Source organism: Capra hircus, chromosome 28 (genome assembly GCF_001704415.2).
Source record: "Capra hircus breed San Clemente chromosome 28, ASM170441v1, whole genome shotgun sequence".
NCBI classification, from domain to species: domain Eukaryota; kingdom Metazoa; phylum Chordata; class Mammalia; order Artiodactyla; family Bovidae; genus Capra; species Capra hircus.
In genome coordinates this window covers 37,115,275-37,137,893 of record NC_030835.1, presented here as the reverse complement: position 1 = coordinate 37,137,893, position 22,619 = coordinate 37,115,275, and the positions used below count along the sequence as shown (strand labels likewise).

Below are 22,619 nucleotides of genomic sequence, written 5' to 3'. Positions count from 1 at the left end.
ATGGGCCAGGCGGAGGTCTTGGAATGTATCTCCCGTGGGTAAGGGAGGACAACTGTACACGGCAGTGGTCGGGCTGAGGAAAAGACTTACCTGGATTCGTGATGTTGAGTAGTTTGCAGGAATAAGGATCTTCCCTGTCCTCCACGGGCACACTGCAGCCATGAGCACCTATTATGAACTTCACAAGGACACTGAGAGATGGGGTGGCATTAACATGAGTTACTGATCTTCACCTCGCACACGCATGTTTCTTCATGCCCAATTCAGAGCTTTTACTTTGAGACAACGAGTATTTATTAGGATTAATCCTAACTTTATTCTTTTGGTTTAGCAAAAAGCGGCAACAGGCAAATCAGAAGTTGCTAACTGCCAAGTGACTGACGTGGAAGCCGTCTACCACAGGACTATATTAGAGCAAGCCTGGCCAGCAGCAGATGCTCAGGCCGTTTAACTGCAAACTATGGTAAAGCCAGCTTCTCATGCCCCCACCTAAAAACTTGTCTCTACTGGTAAACTTCTTCCCTCACTTCCTTCTCTTTTAGAAAGTGTTCCTTTTACTCAAGAGTAGCCTTTCTCGGCCAGGGCAGGGAACATGGGTTCGATCCCTGGTCCAGGAAGATCCCACATGAGTTGCAACAAGAGAAGCCAACGCAAGGAGACGCCTGTGCACCACAACTAGAAATTAGCTCCTGCTCACAACTAGAGAAAGCCCACGTGCAGCAACAAAGACCCAGCACAGCCAATAAATGAGTAAAAAAATAATAATAATAAAAAATCGTCTTCCTATCCCAGGGGAGGACTTCTCCTCTTCGAGATTTTGCTTCACTAGCCACCTGTAACCCACGGCTCCTTCCCAACACGTAATAAATATAATGAAGTCCTGACATTAATTTTTATCCACTGTCCTTCCCTCCTTGTCCCCATCCTTTCTTTCCTTTACAGTGAAGTCCGATAAGGGAACAACTAAAATTGCAGCCTCTGGTTTTCCCTTCTCATTTTATACCACAAAAATTTTCGTTTCAGTACCCACCACGCCCACAGAGATGTCTACTACAAACATAACTAGCGATCCGCTGCTTGATCAGCACTCCTTAGCCTTCTCTACGTGGCTTTTCTGGGCCTGGACAGTGCAGGTCTCCTTAGAAAGCTCTCTTCCTTTTTCACGTGGCCCTGCTCAGTGGTTCCCAGCTCTTCCAGCCCAGCCTGTCCCTGAGTGGACATCACCCCTGGGCTTTGCCCTTGGATCATTTCTCACTCAACTCACTCTTTTTCCTTGCTCTCTTTGGACATTTTTTTCTGGCCTCGTCACACAGCATTTGGGATCTTAATTCCCTGACCAGGGATCAAACCCAAGCCCTCTGCAGTGGAAGCATAAAGTCTTCACCATCGGACCACCAGGGAAGTCCCTCCCTGGACAATATTTATTCTTAAGGCTTCAACCAGCCTGGGAGTGATTCCTGAATTAGCATCTCTAGCTTGGACCAATCTTCTAAGGAAAAGATTCACAAATTCATCCTACATTTTCAGCTAGACGGCCCACAAACAGCTGTGTGCTATAGCCTGCTTCCGTTGTGCCATGAGGGCCGACTATAAAATTTTCAAGAATTTTGTGAGATGGTTATTAAGCACAGATTTTATTAAAAATTAAATTATGTAAACTTACAATTAAATGCATTATATTAAGAACAAATGAAACCAATGCTCAGATTCATCGCGTCTTAACTGTCTCGCTATCATCTCTGCTCCTGAGGTTATGTGTATCTGCTGTATCTGTGTGGTGGCGATTTTACGATGCTGTGCCACTGCTGATCTTCCCCAAGTCTGTGTCTAGAGACATATATAGCTTGAAACTGGCCACAGTGGTAATACTTACACCATGGAAACTAGCAAGCACTACAAATAAAGGCTGGATTTATTGTTCTGTTGACTGTCCAGACGTAAAGTGATGGAGAAAATGTTAGTAATTCAGATTAAACTTAAAACTTGTGGATACAAGTATAACTGACTCACTTTGCTGTATAGCAGAAAGTAATACTACATTGTAAATCAACTAGTCTCCCAATAAAGATTCAGTTCAGTTCAGTTGCTCAGTCATGTCCAGCTCTTTGCAACCCCATGGACTAAAGCACGCCAGGCTTCCCTGTCCATCACCAACTCCTGGAGCTTGCTCAAACTCATGTCCATCGAGTTGGTGTCATCCAACCATCTTATCCTCCAAAATAAAATAAAAACCCTTAAAAGGAAAAACACACACACACACACACACAAAAAACCTGTGGCCATTCCACAGTATAAAAAAATTGAGGAAATATTCTTCCATTGTTCAAAACCTATGATCTGATTCAGCAAAGAGGTCACTCACTTCACTGACTCAGAGTTCTGGCACATAGCATAGTTGTCATTCTAGTTTTACACTTTAAATATTCATGTCAGAATTATACTCTTGTCAACTGCAGCCACAAGCTGGTTATAGATACAAAAGTCTGGCAAATGATGAAAACACTCAGAATCAACTGGCTATATGAAGTCAGAGACTTTTATAAACATTAATTTCTGTCAATTATATGCTATACAGCCTTTGTATCAATAAAGTTTATAACAAACATATACATACAAATAAGCATGCTTTTCTTCAGATAGCCAGTAGATAAACATTTAACATCACACCGCTGACTGCAGGTACCTCAAACTCAACAGATCTACAACTGAGCACCTTTCTCATGAAATCTGCTCTTCTCATCTAGTACTTTTTGTCTCGATGGATGATTTCACTATTCTCCAAGTTAGAAAGCTAGCAATTATCCTAGCATTTTCTTTCTCTCTCTCCATTCAATAGCCTTATTTTCTTAAAAAGTCACCACTTTAGCTCAGCCCTTAGCAGTCCTTGTCTAAATGGGTCTCACCCACCCCCCTGAACTCTCAACACACTGTCTGGTTCCTGCCTACCTCTCACAGTTATAAGCCCTCCTTCCTTTCCTTTTTACATGATTTTCACTCTCTTTGCCTCTCTTTCCCTCCCTAGTGCTCTCTCTCACACTCATTCACAAACACATACACCCCCTCCTCCATAATCTCTGCACGTCAGCCTTACAGAACTACACAGCAATGTATGGAGTCTCCCAAACACTCCAAGCTACTCTACATTTACTTACATCACAGCACACATAACATTTTATTACACTACTACATCTATTTCCTTCCACTAAACTCCAGGCCCCCATAAAGACTCAGGCTGTACTGGATTTATCTAAACATAGCATACCACCTGCACACAGGATAATAAACTCTCGAGAAATTGACAACTTACAGCTTCACTACAAAGGTTTTTAATTAAATAGGGTCCTTGAAATGTATGTGGAGTCTGGCTCCTTCAGTGAAATACAAGACTTGAAAGTAAGCCATAACCGCAGAAATGCAAAGGCTTTCTTTTACTAACAGCCAATTATGCCAGAATACTTTTTTACAAACTAGAATATAGCTGTTTAGAATAAAAGTATAAACAGAAATGAACAAATGTGTTAAATTATTGCAGATATTTACCGAATTTAAGCTACCTTAGTCTTACTAGGTCCACAAAATTACTCTGCCCCAGGAAAAAGTATTTAGCTAGTATCTATTTTTATATAGATATCCCATCATTTTAATAAAACAAATCATCAAGCTTACTTAATTTAAAGCTCTAATGCTATGATAGCAAATAAACTATTGATGAGAGCCTGAATGTTAACTCTATTCATTATATGCAGCTCTCAATCATCCCCTCAATAGTTGTTGAGTGTCTTACTCTGCCAAGTTAGGTTCCAGGTGCTGGAAATACACCAGTGAAACAGGCTGAAGCCCCTATGCTCATAAAACATAGTCTAGTGGGGAAAGACAAAATTTGTAAATATTCAACTAAGTATAATAGACATGCTAGCCTGTGATACGTAGCATAAAAAACAGTAACTGCAGTAAGTGAAGACAGAGCTGAAACGGTACTATTTAACATGGCACTGCCTGCTAAGCTGGTCTCTAGGCAGAGGCCTGGAGACAGTGAGGAAGTGAGCCATGAGGCCGTGCAGCGGAACGGCGGCACAGGCAGGGGATGGCAGGCGCAAAGGCCCTGAGGCAGGAGCACGTTTAAGGTGTTCCAGATAATACGGGGGCCAGCGCAGCGGGAGCAGACGCAGGTAAGGCCGCAATAAAGACCCGGGACTTCACTCTGAGCAAGAAGAGAAGTTAGTGGAGGTGTATGAGCAGAAAACTGGCACAATCTGACTGTTTTTAAAAGGGTCACTGAAGCAACAGCGTGGAAAATAAAATATAAGGGATCAAAGGCGGAAGCAGAGACAGAGGCTCCTGCAATAATCTAGGTGAGGGGTGATGGCGGCCTGAACCAGCGTGGAGTTCTGATGGTAGCGGTGCAGGGGGGGAGAGGCTGGATTCCAGATCTGACGGAAAGGAAGCACTGAGAAGACACGCTAGCAGACTGGATGTGGATAAAGAGAACACTGTACTATGAATTGCAAAAACCTATTTTTCTGACGCTTTGACATTCCCCCCAACAGGCTGTGAGCATCCAGTATCCTACCCAGATGACCAGGTACACTTGGGTGACGAGGCTGGTCCTGCCACAAGTTTGCCCTCTTGCCACCCCCTACCCCGAGAGTGACCTAGTGACATTCAAACACAGCAATGAAATGCCCTCACACCTTTCACTTGTACTTTCCACCCTGACCCCAAATAAAGGCACCTGCTGTTGGGTCTTCCCTCCTTCTTGGCTCCCCACCTGCTTGGGTGAGTCTGTTCCCTGTTGGGTGAGATGCTCCTCCTACTTGGTCCCCTATACTAGGGTGTGGACCTCTCTCTCTTAGACCTGTGAGCATAATAAATCCTTTAATTTCCTATGCCTCAGAAAATTCCCAGTGTAATTTCCACTGCTGTGTTGCAATGATCCTTCAAGACCCCACAAGGGCGACTTACTCCTCCATTCACAAGACAAACACCAAAGTTTTTGGTCTGAGCAACTGGGAGAGAGGGGTCATTATTTTCTGAGCTGGGAAAGGCAATCAGGTTTTCAAGGTGGTTCTATAGCAGTGATGATTCCAAGGCCCTTCTATCATCATTTCGATCATGAACTAGAGAAACCTGTCTTGAAAAGGAATGGAAGCTGCTATGAGTAAGATAGGAAATTTATAAATTTCACTACTGGTGATGAGAAAATTCACAACCACAGTTCCCTTGTATAGCTACTTAGTCACAAGCATGCCAGCTGTATGCGATCCTGAGGGCCTTCTCTGCTTCTCAGTGACTTCACACAAGCACAGAAGAATCTTCACACAGCTAGAAGTCCACACTTCTCTGCCTCTTTCACTAGCCCCTCACTGCATAATCTCACAGGCTGCTTTTCCTGAGAAGACTAAGACCCTGGGCTCCTAACCAATAACTGAGCCATCTAATGCCAACACATGACATGCTGGTACTTCCCTGACGGTCCAGTGGTCCAAGAATCTGCCTTGCATTGGAAGGCACTCAGGTTCGATGCCTGGTTGGGGAACCAAGATCCCACACGCCACGGGGCAACTAAACTAAGCCTGTGCGCCACAATGCAAGAACCTGCACACTGCAACAAAAGATCCCGCGCAATGCAACGAAGACCCAACAGCCAAATAAGTATTTAAGAAAACAGATAAAGCAACTGTACTCCACTATAAAGTGAAATTTAAAAAACACCACAACATGTGACGTGCTATCAAAGCTCAAGTCTGGAAGGGTGGCTGCGAAAAAAAGAGGACGGCAAACTATACAAATCGTAGACCACATACAACTAAAACCCACCGCATAACAGAAATAAATTCAGTGTAGCTCTGTGAAGTCAGTCAAAAGCATATTTAGACACAAACTCATCTAGTAGAAAACTACTCTGGAACAGAACCTTTTAAGGACTATTCTTCTAAATAAAAGCCAACAAACAAAAAGCAAACAAACCAACCAAACTAGGTATCTATAAAAACTAGGTATGTGAACCACTGAATATGGGATATACGCCTCTCCAACTATCTTTTTGCTTAAAGTCTTGGTTAAGTTTACTTTTGGGGCTCAACTACGTGGAAAAAAAGCAAAATGAGATAGTCCTCTCTCCTGGGAAAAAGAGGCCACATATCTGAACTAATAGCTCTGACTATCCAAGAAGAGGTTTTTCAGAACACTTACTCAATACGGCAGGCAAGGTGTGAACTCAAGGAACCTACCGTTGACTTAATGCTGGATGTTGTATCAAATGCTTCAGCCAGGTGCTTCTTATCACATTGCGAAGTTGATGGTTATTGCGGGCTGACAGCACACCAACCACCACATCATAGTGATTTGATTTCCACTGAGGAAATAAGGCCAGCTGATCTGGAAATAAGCAACAATAAGCTGAAATGTCATGTCTCAATTACTGTTAAGTCCATTATGTAGCATACAAATGTTTATTATAAAATAATATAAATATATGTTGATGCTTGTAAAAAAAAATAAATACAAAGAAAGAAATTTTTAAAGCACTCGTAAACTCACCATCCAGAGATATCCACTAACATTTTGGTGTAGCCTTTTTGTTTCCATACCTATATATGTATTTGTGCTCACACAGTATGTATGTAGGGCTTCCCTGGCAGGTCAGCTGGTAAAGCATCTGCCTGCAATGCCGGAGACCCAAGTTCAACCCCTGGGTCAGGAAGATCCCCTGGAGAAGGGATAGGCTACCCACTCTAATATTCATGCACTTCCCTGGTGGCTCAGATGGTAAAGAATCTGCCTGCAATGCAGGAGACCCAGGTTCCATCCATGGATTCAGAAGATCCCCAGGAGAAGGGCATAACAACCTACTCCAGTATTCTTGCCTGGAGAAATCCCATGGACAGAGGAGCTGGTGGGCTACAGTCTATGGGATCACAGAAGAGTCAGACACGACTGAGCAACTAAGCACAGCACAGCTGCTGCTGCTAAGTCGCTTCAGTTGTGTCGGATTCTGTGTGACCCCATAGACGGCAGCCCACCAGGCTCCTCTGTCCCTGGGATTCTCCAGGCAAGAACACTGGAGTGGGTTGCCATTTCCTTCTCCAACGCATGAAAGTGAAGAGTGAAAGTGAAGTCACTCGGTCGTGTCCAACCCTCAGCGACCCCATGGACTGCAGCCTTCCAGGCTCCTCCGTCCATGGGCTTTTCCAGGCAGGAGTACTGGAGCAGGAGGCACAGCACAGCATGTATGTAAATTCTTAAAAAACAAGTGAGATGTTTCTCATGAGAATCAGTCCAGAAGGTCAATGTGGCATAAACCACACAGCAGAGTAAGCAGCAAGAGCCAATTAAGCTGTAGTCAGAATCCTGGCTCTTCAGCTATAAAAGTTATTTAACTTCTTAAGCTGTAGTTTCCTTAAGTAGAAATGGGTGTAGTAATACGTCTCACAGAGTTGTTGTAAAAAATTAAACAAGATAATGCGTATAAAGGTCCTGGTTTGGAACCAGGCAAACAGTAGGCAATCAAGCAACTAACAGTAACAAATGTGCTTTCAAAGCTGAAGCCACACATTAATATTGGTTAGCAAGTCTGGGAGACAAAGCAGAAGGACTCCCGTGCTGGAAAGAATCAGAACCCTCATTTACGCCAATAAATTCTACAAGCAGCAAACATTTACCCCTTAGTCTAAAGAGGGGAAATGACATTTCCTTTTTTCTTTTACTTTTTGGCTGCACCACACAGCAAGTGGGATCTTCCTCGACCAAGGACTGAACCCACACGGCTGCAGCGGAAGTCTGGAGTCCTGACCACTGGACTGCCAGGGAAATTCCTGAAACACTTCTAGTTTGAAAATAAAAAATCAAGTGACAGGTCATTATTTTTACTGTCATATTTATGACTCATTTTCTATCGTCATTTAATGGACAAGATTACATTTTAAAAATCTGTCCTCAGAAAAAGATGGAAAGATATTTTGTCCCTATTTATCATCAGCAGTCTCTAAGCTTGTAAGCTATAAGCCTATACATAGCTCTGATTAGGGATCCCATTTCATCTTTCTCCAGTGGTGAAAACTGATCCAAAATGCTTCTAAAAATAAATCATTGAAGGCCGGACAGTGTTACTACATTAAACACAATGTTTTTATATCCCATAGGATCTAGTTATTCAAAAGACAACAAAACTATGTTATTTCTTCCAGGGAGAATGATTTAAATGCTTATGTAAAATTAGCAAGGACAACCCATTCTCTCCTCCTCCTTTATCAGAGAAATACTGGTAGTAAGTACATTTTATCGACAGCAGGGAGGCAAATGCAGTCACCCACACGTAACTGACTGATTCTACAGCTGACATTCTGCCACAGTATCAGTAGGAAGCTATTCAAATCCTTGTGCCTCAGTTTCCTAATCAGAGAAAACTGACACCAAAAAGTCCTTAGATGCTCTATTTCATCTGTTTCAAAATGTCTTCTCAAAAGATTAAAAAGCTTTAAAAGATTAGAGGAAAAAGTCAATGTATCCCAAATGCCTCAGTTATTGACATCATGAGAAAACAAAGCTGCTGCACAAAAATTTCAGCATGACTGAAACATCTCTTTAAATACCAAACACCACTACCTTATTTTGGATCAGTAATCAAAACAGATCTTTTATTGATGCATTACATGAGACCTTTTCTTGATAACAAAATCTCCTTAAAACTGTTCTCAAATCTTTCTTTCTCAACATTAATTCTAGCATCAACTCAGTTTCTTATCTTTCACTTGGACCTACAAGGGTATCCTAATGGTTTCACCCAGACCTCTTGAGATTTTTCTAAAAATAAACAGACGCAAAGATAACCATGTGGTATGTGAAAATCTCATGGATTATCACTGTAAAGTACTTTTTGATCTCATTTCACCTCTCTCTGCCACTGCCAATCCTCTCTGCTTCTAATCCACGTCTAAGCTGCTTCCATTGAACTGTGTAACTTCACACACATTTCTCTTTTTCTTGCAGAAGAGAAGTGCATGGCAGATTTTGGCCTTCAGAGAACTCCTACTTCCAGGAAAACAGTTTCCTAAAGACTCAACCGAAAAACTGTTAGAACTAATAAATTCAGTAAGATTGCAGGATATATAGTATATGAAAGTCAACTGTATTTCTATACAATATCAAACTATCAGAAAGAGAAATTAAGAAAACAATCCCAATTTTAATTGCATCAAAAACAATAAAATACCTAGGAATAAATTTAAGGTGGCAAAAGATCTGTACACTGAAAAGTATAAGATATTGATGAAATAAATTTAAAAACATGAAAACAAAAGATATCCCATGCTAATGGATCAGAAGCATTAATATTGTTAAGATGTCCATACTAGCTAAAGCAATCAACAGATTCAGTGCAATCTCTTAAAATTTCAAGGACATTTTTCACAGAAACAAACAAACAAAAATCCTAAAATTTGTATGGAACCACAAAGACCTTGAATAGCTAAAGCAATCTAGAGAAAAAAGAACAAAGCTAGAAACACCATACTGCCTGGTTTCCAACCATGTTATAAAGCTACGGTAATTAACACAGCACATACTGGCATTAAGACAGACACAGATCAATGGAACATAACAGAGAGCCCAGAAATCAGCCCACACATATATGGCCCATTCAGTTACAACAAAGGAGCCAAGAAAAAACAACAAGGAAAGAACAGTCTCTTAAATAAATGATATGGGAAAACTGGACAGCCACATGCAAAGGAATGAAACGGAACCACTAACTTACCACTATACACAAAAATCAACTCAAAATGGATTAAAAACCTGAATGTAGGACCATAAAAGTCCTATAAGAAAACACAGGCAAGTAAGCTCCTTGACGGTGGTCTTTGCAATAATTTTAGATGTGGCACTGAAAGCAAACGCAACAAAAACAAAAATGAATGAGACCACATCCTGCTCAAAAGCTTCTGCACAGCAAAGGAGACCATCAGCAGAATGAGCAGGCAGCCAGCTGAGCAGAGGACATGTACAAATCACATCTGACTCATATCCAAAACACATGGAGAACTCGTACAACTCAACAGCAAAAAACCAAAGAATCCTAGTTAAAACTGGGCAGAGGATCTGAATAGACATTTTTCCAAAGACATACGGCCTGCCGTCAGCTATGTGAAACGGTGCTCAAAATCACTAATCATCAGAGAAATGCAAATCAAAACCCCAATGAAATATCATCACACCTCCTGGCATGGCTATTATCAAAAAGGTAAGAAATAATACATGTTGGAGAGGATGTAGGGAAGAGGGAACTCATGCACTGTTGGTGGGAATGGAAACTGATGCAGCCACTATGAAAACAGTATGGTGGTTCCTCAAAAAATTAAAGACAGAACTCACATTCGATCCAGCAAAACCACTTCTAGATATTTATCCGGAGGAAATGAAAACTTCCACTAGCAAAGACATGAATGGAGATGAACACGGGGATGCTCACTGCAGCATTATTTTCCACAGTCAGGATATGGAAGCAACCTAAGTGTCCAATGACAGATAAATGGATGAAGAATCAGTGCAACAGATCTGTGAATACTGTGTTACACAGTATAAAACTCAGAGCAGACAGCTCCCTGGGGGCCTAGGGGTCAGGGTTCAGTGCTTTCACTGCTGTGGCCCAGGTCCGACATCTAGTCAGGAAACCAATATCCTGCAGGCTGCATGGCGCAACCAAGATTAAACAAACACACAAACCCCTCCAAGTGGATGCTGTGTAAGAACCCAGCCCAACTTTCCAGTCCCCTTCTGCATTTTTTATCACCCCCTGCTCAGTGTTCCAAGCATAGGGTAGCTTGTTCAATTCCCATGTCTGAAAATTGGAAAACAAAACAAAACCAACCCAACTAAAATGTAAACATGGGCAGAAAAAGATAATTCACAGAAAAAGAAATGTAAAGAGCCAACAAATCTATGAAAAACAGTTCAACATCACTGGAAGTCAAGTTTGAATGACAGCAATAAGACACTAGTTTTCTCTAACGTTCAAACTGACAAATATCTTCTTAAATGACAATGCCCTAATGATGGATATTTTGATACAGGCAGTTGTTACCAGGAAAAGGCTACTCTCCTACCCTGCTGGCAGGAATGTACTCCGGTATAGTATTCTGCAGGAAATTTCCCCATGATACATCAAATACTTCAGAATTCTGTAACTTTTGTCCTTAGCTAAAAATACATTTTAAAGAAATAACCGGTGATGCATTAAAAGATCTCTGTTCATCACAGAGACATTTCTTAACAATGAAAAACTGCAAACTGCATGAATACAACAAGCAAGGCACTAGTTACATAAATTATGGTGTATCCAGATGCCAGAATACTACACAGCCACTGACATCATGCTTTAAACATATCATTAAATACTGTTCTACGTCTTATGAAAAGAAGCAGGTTATGAGACCTATGTACATAGAGTGTGTTAGTCGCAGCTGTGTCCCGCTCTTTGTGACTCCCCGACTGTAGCCCGCCAGGCTCCTCTGTCCATGGAATGCTCCAGGCAAGAACACTGGAGTGGGAATTTCCTTCCTACTTGAGCCTCTTGCTTCTCCAGGGGGTCTTCCTGACCCAGGAATCAAACTCAAGGCTCCTGCACTGAAAGCAAATTCTTTACCACCTTGGCCACCAGGGAGGCCCTATGTACTATGATTCCATTTACACAAAGCACCTAAAGCCGGCAAATCTCTGCATTAAAGATTAGGATCCTGTTACCACTCCTGGCCACGGGAGCACAAAGGAAGCTTCTAAGGTGTTGGCAGTTTTCCTGTCTTTAATCTGGGTGCTGATTAGCTGGGTGTATTCAGTTTGTATTAGAAATGGACACAGAACAACAAACTGGTTACAGACTGGGAAAGGAGGACGTCAAGGCTGTACACTGTCACCCTGCTTACTTCTACGCAGAGCACATCACGCGAAACGCTGGGCTGGAGGAAGCACAAGCTGGAATCCAGATTGCCGGGAGAAATATCAGTAAACTCAGATATGCAGATGACACCACCCTTATGGCAGAAAGTGAAGAGGAACTAAAGAGCCTCTTGATGAAAGTGAAAGAGGAGAGTGAAAAAGTTGGCTTAAAGCTCAACATTCAGAAAAACTAAGATCATGGCATCTGGTCCCATCACTTCACAGCAAATAGTTGGGGAAACAGTGGAAACAGTGGCTGACTTTATTTTTCTGGGCTCCAAAATCACTGCAGATGGTGACTGCAGTCATGAAATTAAAAAACACTTGCTCCTTGGAAGAAAAGCTATGACAAACCTAGAAAGCATAATAAAAAGCAGAGACATTACTTTGCCTACAAAGGCTCATCTAGTAAAGTTATGGTTTTTCCAGTAGTCATGTATGGATGTCATGTATGAAAGCTGGACCATAAAGAAGGCTGAGCACCGAAGAACTGATGCTTTTGAACTGTGTTGTTGGAGAAGACTCTTGAGGCTCTCATGGACTGCAAGGAGATTAAACCAGTCCATCCTAAAGGAAATCACTCCTGAATATTCATTGGAAGGACTGATGCTGAAGCTGAAGCTCCAATACTTCAGCCACCTGATGCAAAAAGCCGACTCACTGGAAAAGACCCTGATGCTGGCAAAGACTGAAGGCAGGAGAAGGGACAACAGAGGACGAGATGGCTGGATGGTATCACCAACTCCAAGGACCTGAGCTTGAGCAAGCTCCGGGAGATGGTGAAGGACAGGGAAGCCTGACATGCTGCATTCCATGAGGTTGCAAAAGTTGGACACAACTGAGTAACTGAACAACAAATTCAGTTTGTGAAATTACATCAAGTTTACATTTGTGGGCACTTTTCTGAATGTACATGACACATCAAAAAAATTTTAATACTAAATAATTCCCCAAACATGTTTTATGTATGTACATTCAAAAACTGCCCAGTATAGCTCATTTTTCTTTCATTTTTTAAAACTAATTGCAAAATTTTCTATAAGCAGCTTGTTTTACAAGTAAAAAATTAAAATCATAGAATGTGAATGGATGGTCTATGAATGACAAATGCATTCATACTTTGCCAGTTTTATCCTCTTGATCCATTACTGTAAATTACTGAGCACTTCCTACATTCACTGCTTTAGATGGCAAACAGATAGCAATAAACAAATCTTCATAATGTCAAGAATCACTAAAACTCCACACAAGCTCCCCAAAGGCACTGACCATCTCTCTTCCTCAGTATGTAGTACACCCTGAGAGTCTGGCAATCTGCTAGCCTCTGCACTGAAAGTGGACATTGGAAATTTTATTAAAGACCAGTGGAGGTAGAATTCAGAACTGAGTGTTCAAAACAAGCTCACAGATCCTTAAAACGGAGACTGAAATGTCCCCTCTTATGTGCACGCTCTCAGATGACATCAACCACAGATAGACGGAAACCCAGAAAATGAAGAAAACATGCACGCTCCCCACAGATCTGCTGATCAGGACGATCATTACACACACCACCAGCACGCTCCCACCAACTTCAGATGCCAAAGAAAACACCTCACTAGCTCGGGCATTAGCCTCTATCAAACCACCACTTCTCTCTAACATTCACCAAGTGTTCACCATGAATCAGGCACTGTGCTGGGTGTTTTATTAACAGAATCTTCACAGTAACCCTATGAGGTCATCATCTTATAAATAAGGAAACAACAAAAGCGCTGAGACAAGATTAGCATTTAGGGATCATTTCAGATGAACCAGCCCTCGGCGAATCTGCTAAGCAAGCTCAATTTGTCTTTGACCTTCTACTTGCCCCATGTCAGTTTCCATTTAACAAACTATGAATACCTTGAGAGCTGAGACTAAAAACCCAGCGCTCTAAGGATTTGTTGAATGGCTATGCTTCTTTCCTTTCTTGGTTTCCTTCTTCCCAAATATCGTAGGGAGAGAAGACTTCTTTTGTCACACCATTTTTCTAAGCTCAATTAAGCCCTGCTAAGGCACAACCCAAAAGCAGTGCGTTACAACCGAGATACCCTGCATCATTCCTCTCCAGCTCAGATGGCTGTCTATGCCTCCACGGTCCTCTCCTCGCCCCCAGGTGTATGGGATTTCACAACAGAAGAGCTGCTTGCTCTTCATCAGCTCTTCTCTCTGACAGGTTTCACCTGCTCAAGGTCATTAGGACAGCGTGCATGTATGCTAAGTCGCTTCAGTCACGTTTGACTCTTTGCGACCCTATGGACTGCAGCCCGCCAGGCTCCACAGATTGCCCAGGCAAGAACACTGGAGTGGGTTGTCGTTCCCTCCTTCAGGGAACCTTCCCGACCCAGAGATCAAACCTGCGCCGCTTAAGTCTCCTGCCTCGGCAGGCGGGCTCTTTACCACTAGCACCACCTAGAAAGCCCCACATTAGAGCAGCCCCAGGCACTAACCCACCTGACTCAGTGCATTCAGGTTCCCGCCCAACTGCGACCTCAAACGCTCTACGTAACACAGCAGCACACCATTCTCTGTCCTCTAACACTGCTTTATTTTGGCCACCACACTCATCACTCTCCCCTATGACATTTAATAATTACTTTCTTATGTTCTGTCTTCCCTTCAAAATTGTAAACTGCATGAGGGCAGGGACATTATCTTGATCACTGCTTAAATTCCACACCTACAACAGGAATTGGCAGTGAGGCAGCTCTCAAACATTTGCAGAGTCAGCTGCAAGTTAGAGAGCCTTTTTTACTATTCAGGAGAGATAAACGTCCCTTTTGAAAAGTACTGCCATGACTCAAGGAAACTGAAGACAGACAAAGAGGCAGAAAAGAGAACAAAAACGAAACTTAAAATGTAAATACGAGGGACGAATACTAACAAACTTTTGGGTTTTCTCTCTCACTTTAGGCTTAAGGGATAAGGGCTGAAATGTAAAAATGCTCAAATGTTTTAATTTGAACTGGTGAGAACACAATGAGAAAAGGATTTGTGGGAAAGTTTAGCAACTGAGATGCTTCCATTGTTTTTAGTTTCAAAAGTACCAGAAGTGCAAAAGGAAAAGTTAGGACTCTCCAAGGTTTCACTCAGATTAAAATACTCTATGTACTATTTGACCGGATGTACAATATCCATTTAAAGTCAAAGTTAATGTACACAACTAGCACTCAACTCCTCACTGAGAGCCGTGTCCCTTTCCAAGGCCTCCTTCCTAGCTTCCTTAATCTAGCCTGGTCTCACAAGATGACAGATAAGGCATCATCAAAACCAATGGAGGTGGAAAACTTTACTCTTAAAAAGAAAAAAGTTGTTTACAAAGTTACTTTTAATACTTTCAGGTGAGCCCACAGGAATTAAAAAAAAGACAAAAACTAGGAAGGGATAACCCCCTAACCGCCAAGAGTGGTCCAGGGAAGACTGGCTACTTGAGTGGAAGGTACCACAAGAGAGACGAGAGAGACCCAATGCAGACTCAGGGCGAAGGGCATGCCACTGGGGCTGGGAGCACTATGAGAAAACGCGAGCATGGCGGGACTAGCTCCAGGAACAAAGACAAGCATCAAGAGGGCTAGACACGAGGCCGTGAAACTTACAGAACTGGAGGAAATAATTTTTAACACAAAAGACCCCAAAGAGCCAAAACAATCTTAAGGAGAACAGAGCTGGAGCAATTAGGCTCCCTGACTTCAGACTACACTACAAAGCTACAGTCATCAAAATAGTATGGTGGTGGGAGAAAAACAGACACATACATTAGTGGGAACAGAGAGCCCAGAAATAAACACACACACTTATGGTCTATTAATCTATGACAAAGGAGGCAAGATGAGACAATGGGGAAAAAATCTCTTCAGTAAGTGGTGCTGGGAAAATCACATAGCTACATGTAAAAGAACAAAATTAGGACATTCTCTAACACCATGAACAAAAATAAACTCAGAATGGATTAAAGACCTAATGTAAGATTCAGTTCAGTCGCTCAGTCGTGTGTGACTCTTTGCCACCCCATGGACTGCAGCACGCCAGGCTTCCCTGTCCATCATCAACTCCTGGAGCTTACTCAAACTCATGTCCATCGAGTTGGAGATGCCATCCAACCATCTCATTCTCTGTCATCCCCTTTTCCTCCCGCCCTTCATCTTTCCCAGCATCAGGGTCTTTTCAAATGAGTCAGTTCTTCGTATCAGGTGGCCAAAGTTTGGAGTTTCAGCTTCAACATCAGTCCTTCCAATGAATATTTAGGACTGATTTCCTTTAGGATTGACTGGTTGGATCTCCTTGCAGTCCAACGGATCTCAGGAGACTTCTCCAACACCACAGTATATAATCTTACATATAATCTAATGTAAGATTAGATACTATAAAACTCTTTGAGGAAAAAACAGGAAGAACACTCTTTGCCATAGATCACAGCAATATGTTTTTGGACCCATCTCCTAAAGGAAATAAAAGCAGAAATAAACAAATGTAATCTAATTAAACTTAAAAGCTTTTGCACACCAAAGGAAACCATTAACAGAAACAAAAGCCAATCTACCGAATAGGAGAAAATATTCACAAATGATATGACCAATGAGTGATTGACATCCAACATAAATCAACAGCTCATACAATTCACCATCAAAAAACAACCCAATTAAAAAATGGGCAAAAGAACTGGAGACACTGTTCCAAAGAGGAAATGCAGATGGCCAACAGGCACATGAAAAGATGCTCAACATCCCTAATCACTAGGGAACTGCAAATCAAAATCACGGGATATCACTCCACACTTGTCAGAATGGCTATCATCTAAAAGAATACAGGGTTTTTGCTTGTTTATGGACCCTAAAAGATAAGGTCCCAAGTACACTCTAAATGTAAATTCCAGTAGAGCTCACTCATCAAACCAAAAAAAAAAAAAAACCTTGTAAAATACAAACACAATGAATCTAACAGCATTATATATACCTATATATATATAGTGCTCGCTCTCTCTATATATATAGCACTCTTTCCTCAGGTCCATTTACAAAAGTCTAAAAAAAGAAGACAAAAATAAAACCCTAAACTATTAAGTTAAATGTCCCGAAATGCTGCACTTTCATTAAATCATTTAAATAGTATCTTAATTCTATTCAGGTCACACAAATAGTCTTTTCAAAGAGCTTGTAGCTTGTGTAAGAGAAAAGGATTTTAAGAGAGTGTTACCAGAATAAAGAACTCCAATTATAACAATGCGACTGCTTTGAGGATTGCCAAATTAGTTTCTATACTTTCTACTTCTAAGTTAAGGCACAGAGCCATCTCAAGATTGCAAATATTCAATTCTAATCCTTAAAAATACTGCAGAAGCAAACAACTGTCTTGGGAAGAAGTGGTGAGAAAAAAATTCCCAATGTAATTAAAAACCAAAACGACTATTATCTCATCTTTACCATAGCCTTCCAGGCTCCTTTATATAATATGTCCTAGGGCAAGCCCTTAAAAAAGAAGACAAGGAAAAAAAAAGAAATCTTAAGAAGTCTTAGGAGCTGTGGAATTCATTAACAGCAAATCCACTAGGCTGTGGGCAAAGCATTCTACTTATCAGGCTGTGAAGCGAACATGGACAAAGGTTTTCCCACGAAAGAGTAACTTTTAGAGCAACCGGTTAACATAGTTAAAGAACTGGATACTTTCGTGTATGTTTCATTAGCAGGCTTGGCAAAGGAAACTCCTAGGAACAACTCCACTCGCAGCCATTCCCTACTTCATGCCTAAATTTGTTCAACAGATTTACACAGAGTTTTCAAAAAATACAAAGTACAGTACCTTTTTAAAGCAAACTTATTCCTTAAAAGCAACATCCAGCCACCTTTTAAAACACGCACAAACGCGATCCCTGGCCCGAAGACCTCAAAGTCTTGACCGAATAAGACCAACAAGTTGGGCAGGAAAAAAGCAACCTGGAAGCCCTGCGCTGGGCTGAGCAGCTGCCGCTCGGGGCAGAAGGACCCACGGGGCTTTGCTCCCGGGCAGGCGCCGGGCGACCCGAGCCAGGCCTGGGGACGGCCGGAGGACTTGCGGTCGCGTGCACCGGCCTTGTGGCCATTGAGAAACGCGGGGAGGTGGAAAGCGCCCTCAAAGTTTGCCCAATGTTAACGCCCCGCGGATAAAGAGGGTTATTTGTTTCATCTGCGGAACTTCGCGTCGGGCCGCCCTTCCCCCAGTCCGGGACCCGCGAAGGAAGCCGCCGGGAGGCTCGGAGTCGGCCTCCCCGCCTCGGGGCCGCCCGGCCCGGCCCCAGGTCCTCACCTGCCGGGCCAGCCCCCGAGGCGCGGGCGGGCGGCGGGGAGCGCAGCCGCAGCCAGAGGTGCAGCGCGGCCCCGAGCACACACGGGCACAGCAGCACCAGCCAGTTTCGCATTGGCCGCCCCCGCCGGCTCCACCTCGCGCCCCCACCGCGCGCCGGGCTCTCCCGCGTCCCGGTGGAGAGAGAGGGGACCTGCAAGTCGGGAGGCCCAGGGGCAGCGGCCGACTCCCGCACGACCACTCCGGGGACACCCGCCCTCGCGCCCGCCGCCGTCTAGGTTCCTCTCGGCTCCAGGGCCCGCGACTCACGTTCCTCCGACCGCGGGCGGCGGAGGATCAGCCGGCCGGAGCCCCGCCCCCTCCGCTGGGCCTTCCCCCAGCCCCGCCCACCTTTTCTCTCGCTTGCCCCGCCCCCTTCCCTCGCATCCCCTCCCGCTCCCACCAGCTAGCCGGGAGTTGAAGTCCCGCCCTGGGCTCAAGCAAGGACTGCACCAATCATCCCGTGGCTGGGAAACCATATTTCCCATAATCCCAAGAGCTCGCTTCCGTCACTCGGCGGTCGCGAAGGCGAAGCGCGAGGCCCCACATTGAGCATGCGCAACCTTCCTGGAGGCCTACTGCCCCCTGATGGCCGAGCCGAGGTACTGCTGGGCCACCCAGGACTCCGGGACCGCCCTTAGCCATAGAGGGAAACACAGCTGAGGTGAAGTGGGCTGACAGCCTAAGGTTCAGAGGCGATGGAAAGGAAGACTCTTCCTTTAAAACACACAGGGCTTCCTTGTGCCGAATGCTAGTCTTGTGTGGGCAATGGGATCTTGCTGACGTCTCCTTGGCGCGGAGATCGGGGCGAGGCAGCCCAGTTGCCTTCAGCTGTGAATCATCTCGTATTAGTCCTGGTGCAACGTGTACCCGGCTCTTTGCCCTGTCCTGTCCTCTAGGAACTCCGCTGACTAAGATCGAGCCTAGTTCAGTTGTGGAGTACGACAGTGATGGTCCAGTCGAGGGTAAAATTCCACGTGCCCCCTTTTCCAACTGGCGCTGGGAAGTTGCAAGTAGAACGAGATGCAAACACACCTGCTGCAGTACGTGAGCCGGGAGAACACGGGCTCCAGGACCCCTGTGCGCAGGACCCCTGCCGCGCTCCTTAGGGATGAAGGGCTGCCCATCGGCCTGAGGACTTGGCCCCTCTGGCTCGCCTCTGGTCAAACGCACGAATGCCGTGGTTGAGTGCCAGGGAGTGAAGGGGCGAGATGGTCAAGGTACCGATGTTAAGACGGAGACGGAGGGTGAAAACGAGCGCCTGGTTTATGGTGTTCCGATTATTTGTTTTTAAGGTTTCCCAAATTGTGGAAACAGAAGATAACTATGGGGTTGACCAAAAATTTCGGTTTAAGTAGAAATAAAAGACGCGATTTCATTTCTACCAAGGACTCTATTAAACATTCTCACTCACCAAAGGAACATTTTGGCCAACCCAATATATTGTTCGAAAAAGCCTTGGTTGAAAGCCACAGAAAATCCACTTCAACATGCTTAAGGGATAAAGGGTAATTTATTCAAGTCACTGAACAGGCCAGGAGGAGAGGTCTTAGGCACCGTCAGTACCGTAGTCTCACTGAGAGGCAATTTAACTTCAGCAATTAAAATTACTTTCTATTTGATTGTTTTGTAATATGGTCTGTATTACGTTTAAAATTTGTTTTAATTGTTGTATAAAAGCTATAAGCCTAAGGAGTTTATACTGTATGTTTGTACTATTTAAGTAAAATAAAAATAATTTAATTAATTAGGGTCAGAAGTAATTTTTTCATCTTAAAGGAATTTGTATATTTGTTAGTTGTCTCTTTTTATTATATTTCTATTTGTTAAGGGCTTCCCTGATAGCTCAGTTGGTAAAGAATCTGTCTGCAATTCAGGAGACCCAGTTCAATTCCTGGGTCAGGAAGATCCACTGGAGAAGGGATAGGCTACCCATTCCAGTATTCTTGGGCTTTCCTTGTGACTCAGCTGGTAAAGAATCAGCCTGCAGTGAGGGAGACCTGGGTTCGATCCCTGGGTTGGAAGATCCCCTGGAGAAGGTGACAGCTACCCACTCCAGTATTCTGGCCTGCAGAATTCCATGGAGTATATAGTCCATGGGGTCACAAAGAGTCGGACACGACTGAGCGACTTTCACTTCACTAGTCATCTCTTGCTACCTAACAAATTACTCCAAAACTCTGAAAATGACAATAGTCATTTATTATGCCTCACAGTTTCTGTGGGTCAGGAACTGAGGAACTAAATTTGGCTTCAGGATCTCCCATTAAGTTGCAGGCAGAGGTCAGCGGGGGCTGTGGTCATCTTAAGGTTTGACTGGTGCTGGAGAACCCACTTCCTGGGTGGCTCACTTCCATCCCTGGCAAGTTGGTGCTCTCTTTTGACCTTTCTAAGTGGGTCTTTCCAACGAGCTGCCTCAGAGTCTCCACACCATGGCAGCTTGCTTCCTAAGAGCTGGAGACCCAAGAGACCAGTGTAGATGGCACAGTGCCTTTTATGATGAGTGCTGGCAGGCACACATGGTCACTTCTGCAAGATTCTATTGGCCACACAGACCAGCCCTGATTCACTGTGGGAGGGGCCACAGAAGAGCGTGGAGACCAGGAGGCAGGGATGATTGGCGGTCACGTGACCTTTGTTGTTGTTGTTTGGTCGCTAAGTTGCCTCTGACTCTTTGCGACCCCATGAACTGTTGCACGCCAGGCTTCCCTGTCCTTCACTATCTCCCAGAGTTTGCTCAGATTCCATGTCCATGGAGTCAATGATGCCATCCAACCATCTCATCCTCTGTCACCCTCTTCTCCTCCTGCCCTCAGTCTTTCCCAGCATCAGGGTCTTTTCCAGTGAGTCAGTTCTTCACATCAGGCAGTCAAAGTATTGGAGCTTCAGCTTCAGCATCAGTCCTTCCAGTGAATATTCAGGGTTGATTGCCTTTAGGATTGACCGATTTGATCTTTTTGCTGTCCAAGGGACTCTCAAGAGTCTTCTCCAGCACCATTAGTTTGAAAGCATCAATTCTTCAGCACTCAGCCTTCTTTATGGTCCAACTCTCACATTCTGTACATAACTACCGGAAAAACCAAGTGGGCATATATGTGCTAGGTTTTTTTTTTTTTGACTGACAGATCCTGTCTCAGATCTGTTCGTACAAATAGCACAGAAGGACACCAGCCCCACGCAGACAGCAGCCCAGGGGGTCACACCAGTCCTTCTGTCCTCACACTGGCAGATGAAGGTCCCTGCTCCGGAGCTTTGGTGGGGGCCTGGGCACCCTTGGCAGCTGGAGCCGCAGCCGCAAGTGGCTTGGTCTTGGTTGGAGCCTTGGCCTGGGACTTTGGCCGGCAGAGCCTGAGGCCCTTGGCTATGCGAGCACGGGCGCGCTTCCCGAGCTTGGAGTGGGCGATGTGGGCAAGTCGGCTGAGCTTGCGGCTGCCGTCTGTGGGCATCTTGGGCTTGACCTCCTTGAGCTTCACGAGGGCCTTGACAGCCTCAGCACGTGCACTCGTGGCCTTGGCATTGTTGGCCTGCATCTTCCTCAGGCCCTTCTTGTTGTGCTTCTTGGCAAAGCGCATGTTCCTCAGGAACTTGGGGCCTACCCCCTTAAGAGATTCGTATCGTTGTGATCGGTGTTTCTTGAAGCCGTTTCTATGCCATTTTCAGGACTGGTTGTGCGTGGTGTGGTTCTTGGACTTGGCCATGTCTGCACCTGGGCCCTAAGATGCCGAAGCCAACTAGGTTTTGACGATATGGATCTTTGTTGGCAAGGTGATATCTCTGCTTCTTAGCTTCTTAATATGCTGTCTAGTTTTGTCATAGCTTTTTTCCAAGGAGCAAGTGACTTTTAATTTCATGGCTATGTTCACCGTCTGCAGTGATTTCGGAGCCCAAGAAAATAAAATCCATCACTGTTTCCACTTTTTCTCCATTTATTTGCTATCTATTTCTCCATCTATTTGAAGTGGTGGGATGGGAATGCCATGATCTTCATTTTCTGAATGTTGAGTTTTAAGTCAGCTTTTTCACTCTCCTTTACCCTCATCAAGAGGTTCTTGAATTTCTCTTCACCTTCTGCCATTAGAGTGGTAATATCTACATATCTGAGGTTGTTGATATGTCTCCCGGCAATCTTGATTAGAGCTTGTGAATCATTCAGCCCAGCATTTCTCATGATGTACTCTGCATATAAGTTAAACAAGCAGGATGACAATATACAGCCTTGACGTCCTCCTTTCCCAATTTTGAACCAGCCCATTGTTCCATGTCTGGTTCTAATTGTTGCTTCTTACCCTGCATACAGGTATCTCAAGAGACAAGTAAGGTGGTCTGGTATTCCCATCTCTTTTAAGAATTTTCCA

At 44.0% G+C, this 22,619-nt stretch overlaps 1 protein-coding gene and 1 pseudogene across 3 annotated transcripts in view; both read right to left on the bottom strand.

Moving 5' to 3' along the window:
* Window positions 1–18,549, bottom strand: part of B3GALNT2 (beta-1,3-N-acetylgalactosaminyltransferase 2) — a 62,246-nt gene extending 43,697 nt beyond the window's left edge. For 2 of the 3 annotated variants that reach the window (XM_018042270.1, XM_018042269.1), the window contains exons 1-3: window positions 18,229–18,447; window positions 6,231–6,378; window positions 91–191 (exon numbers count right to left, since the gene is read on the bottom strand). In XM_018042270.1, the coding sequence (XP_017897759.1) occupies window positions 91–191; window positions 6,231–6,378; window positions 18,229–18,340 (361 nt within the window). In that variant the 5' untranslated portion in view covers window positions 18,341–18,447. Of the gene's footprint in view, window positions 1–90; window positions 192–6,230; window positions 6,379–18,228 lie in introns of all 3 variants that reach the window. The other variant, XM_018042268.1, reaches the window with a different exon arrangement.
* On the bottom strand, window positions 21,391–21,970 carry LOC102178600 (annotated as a pseudogene).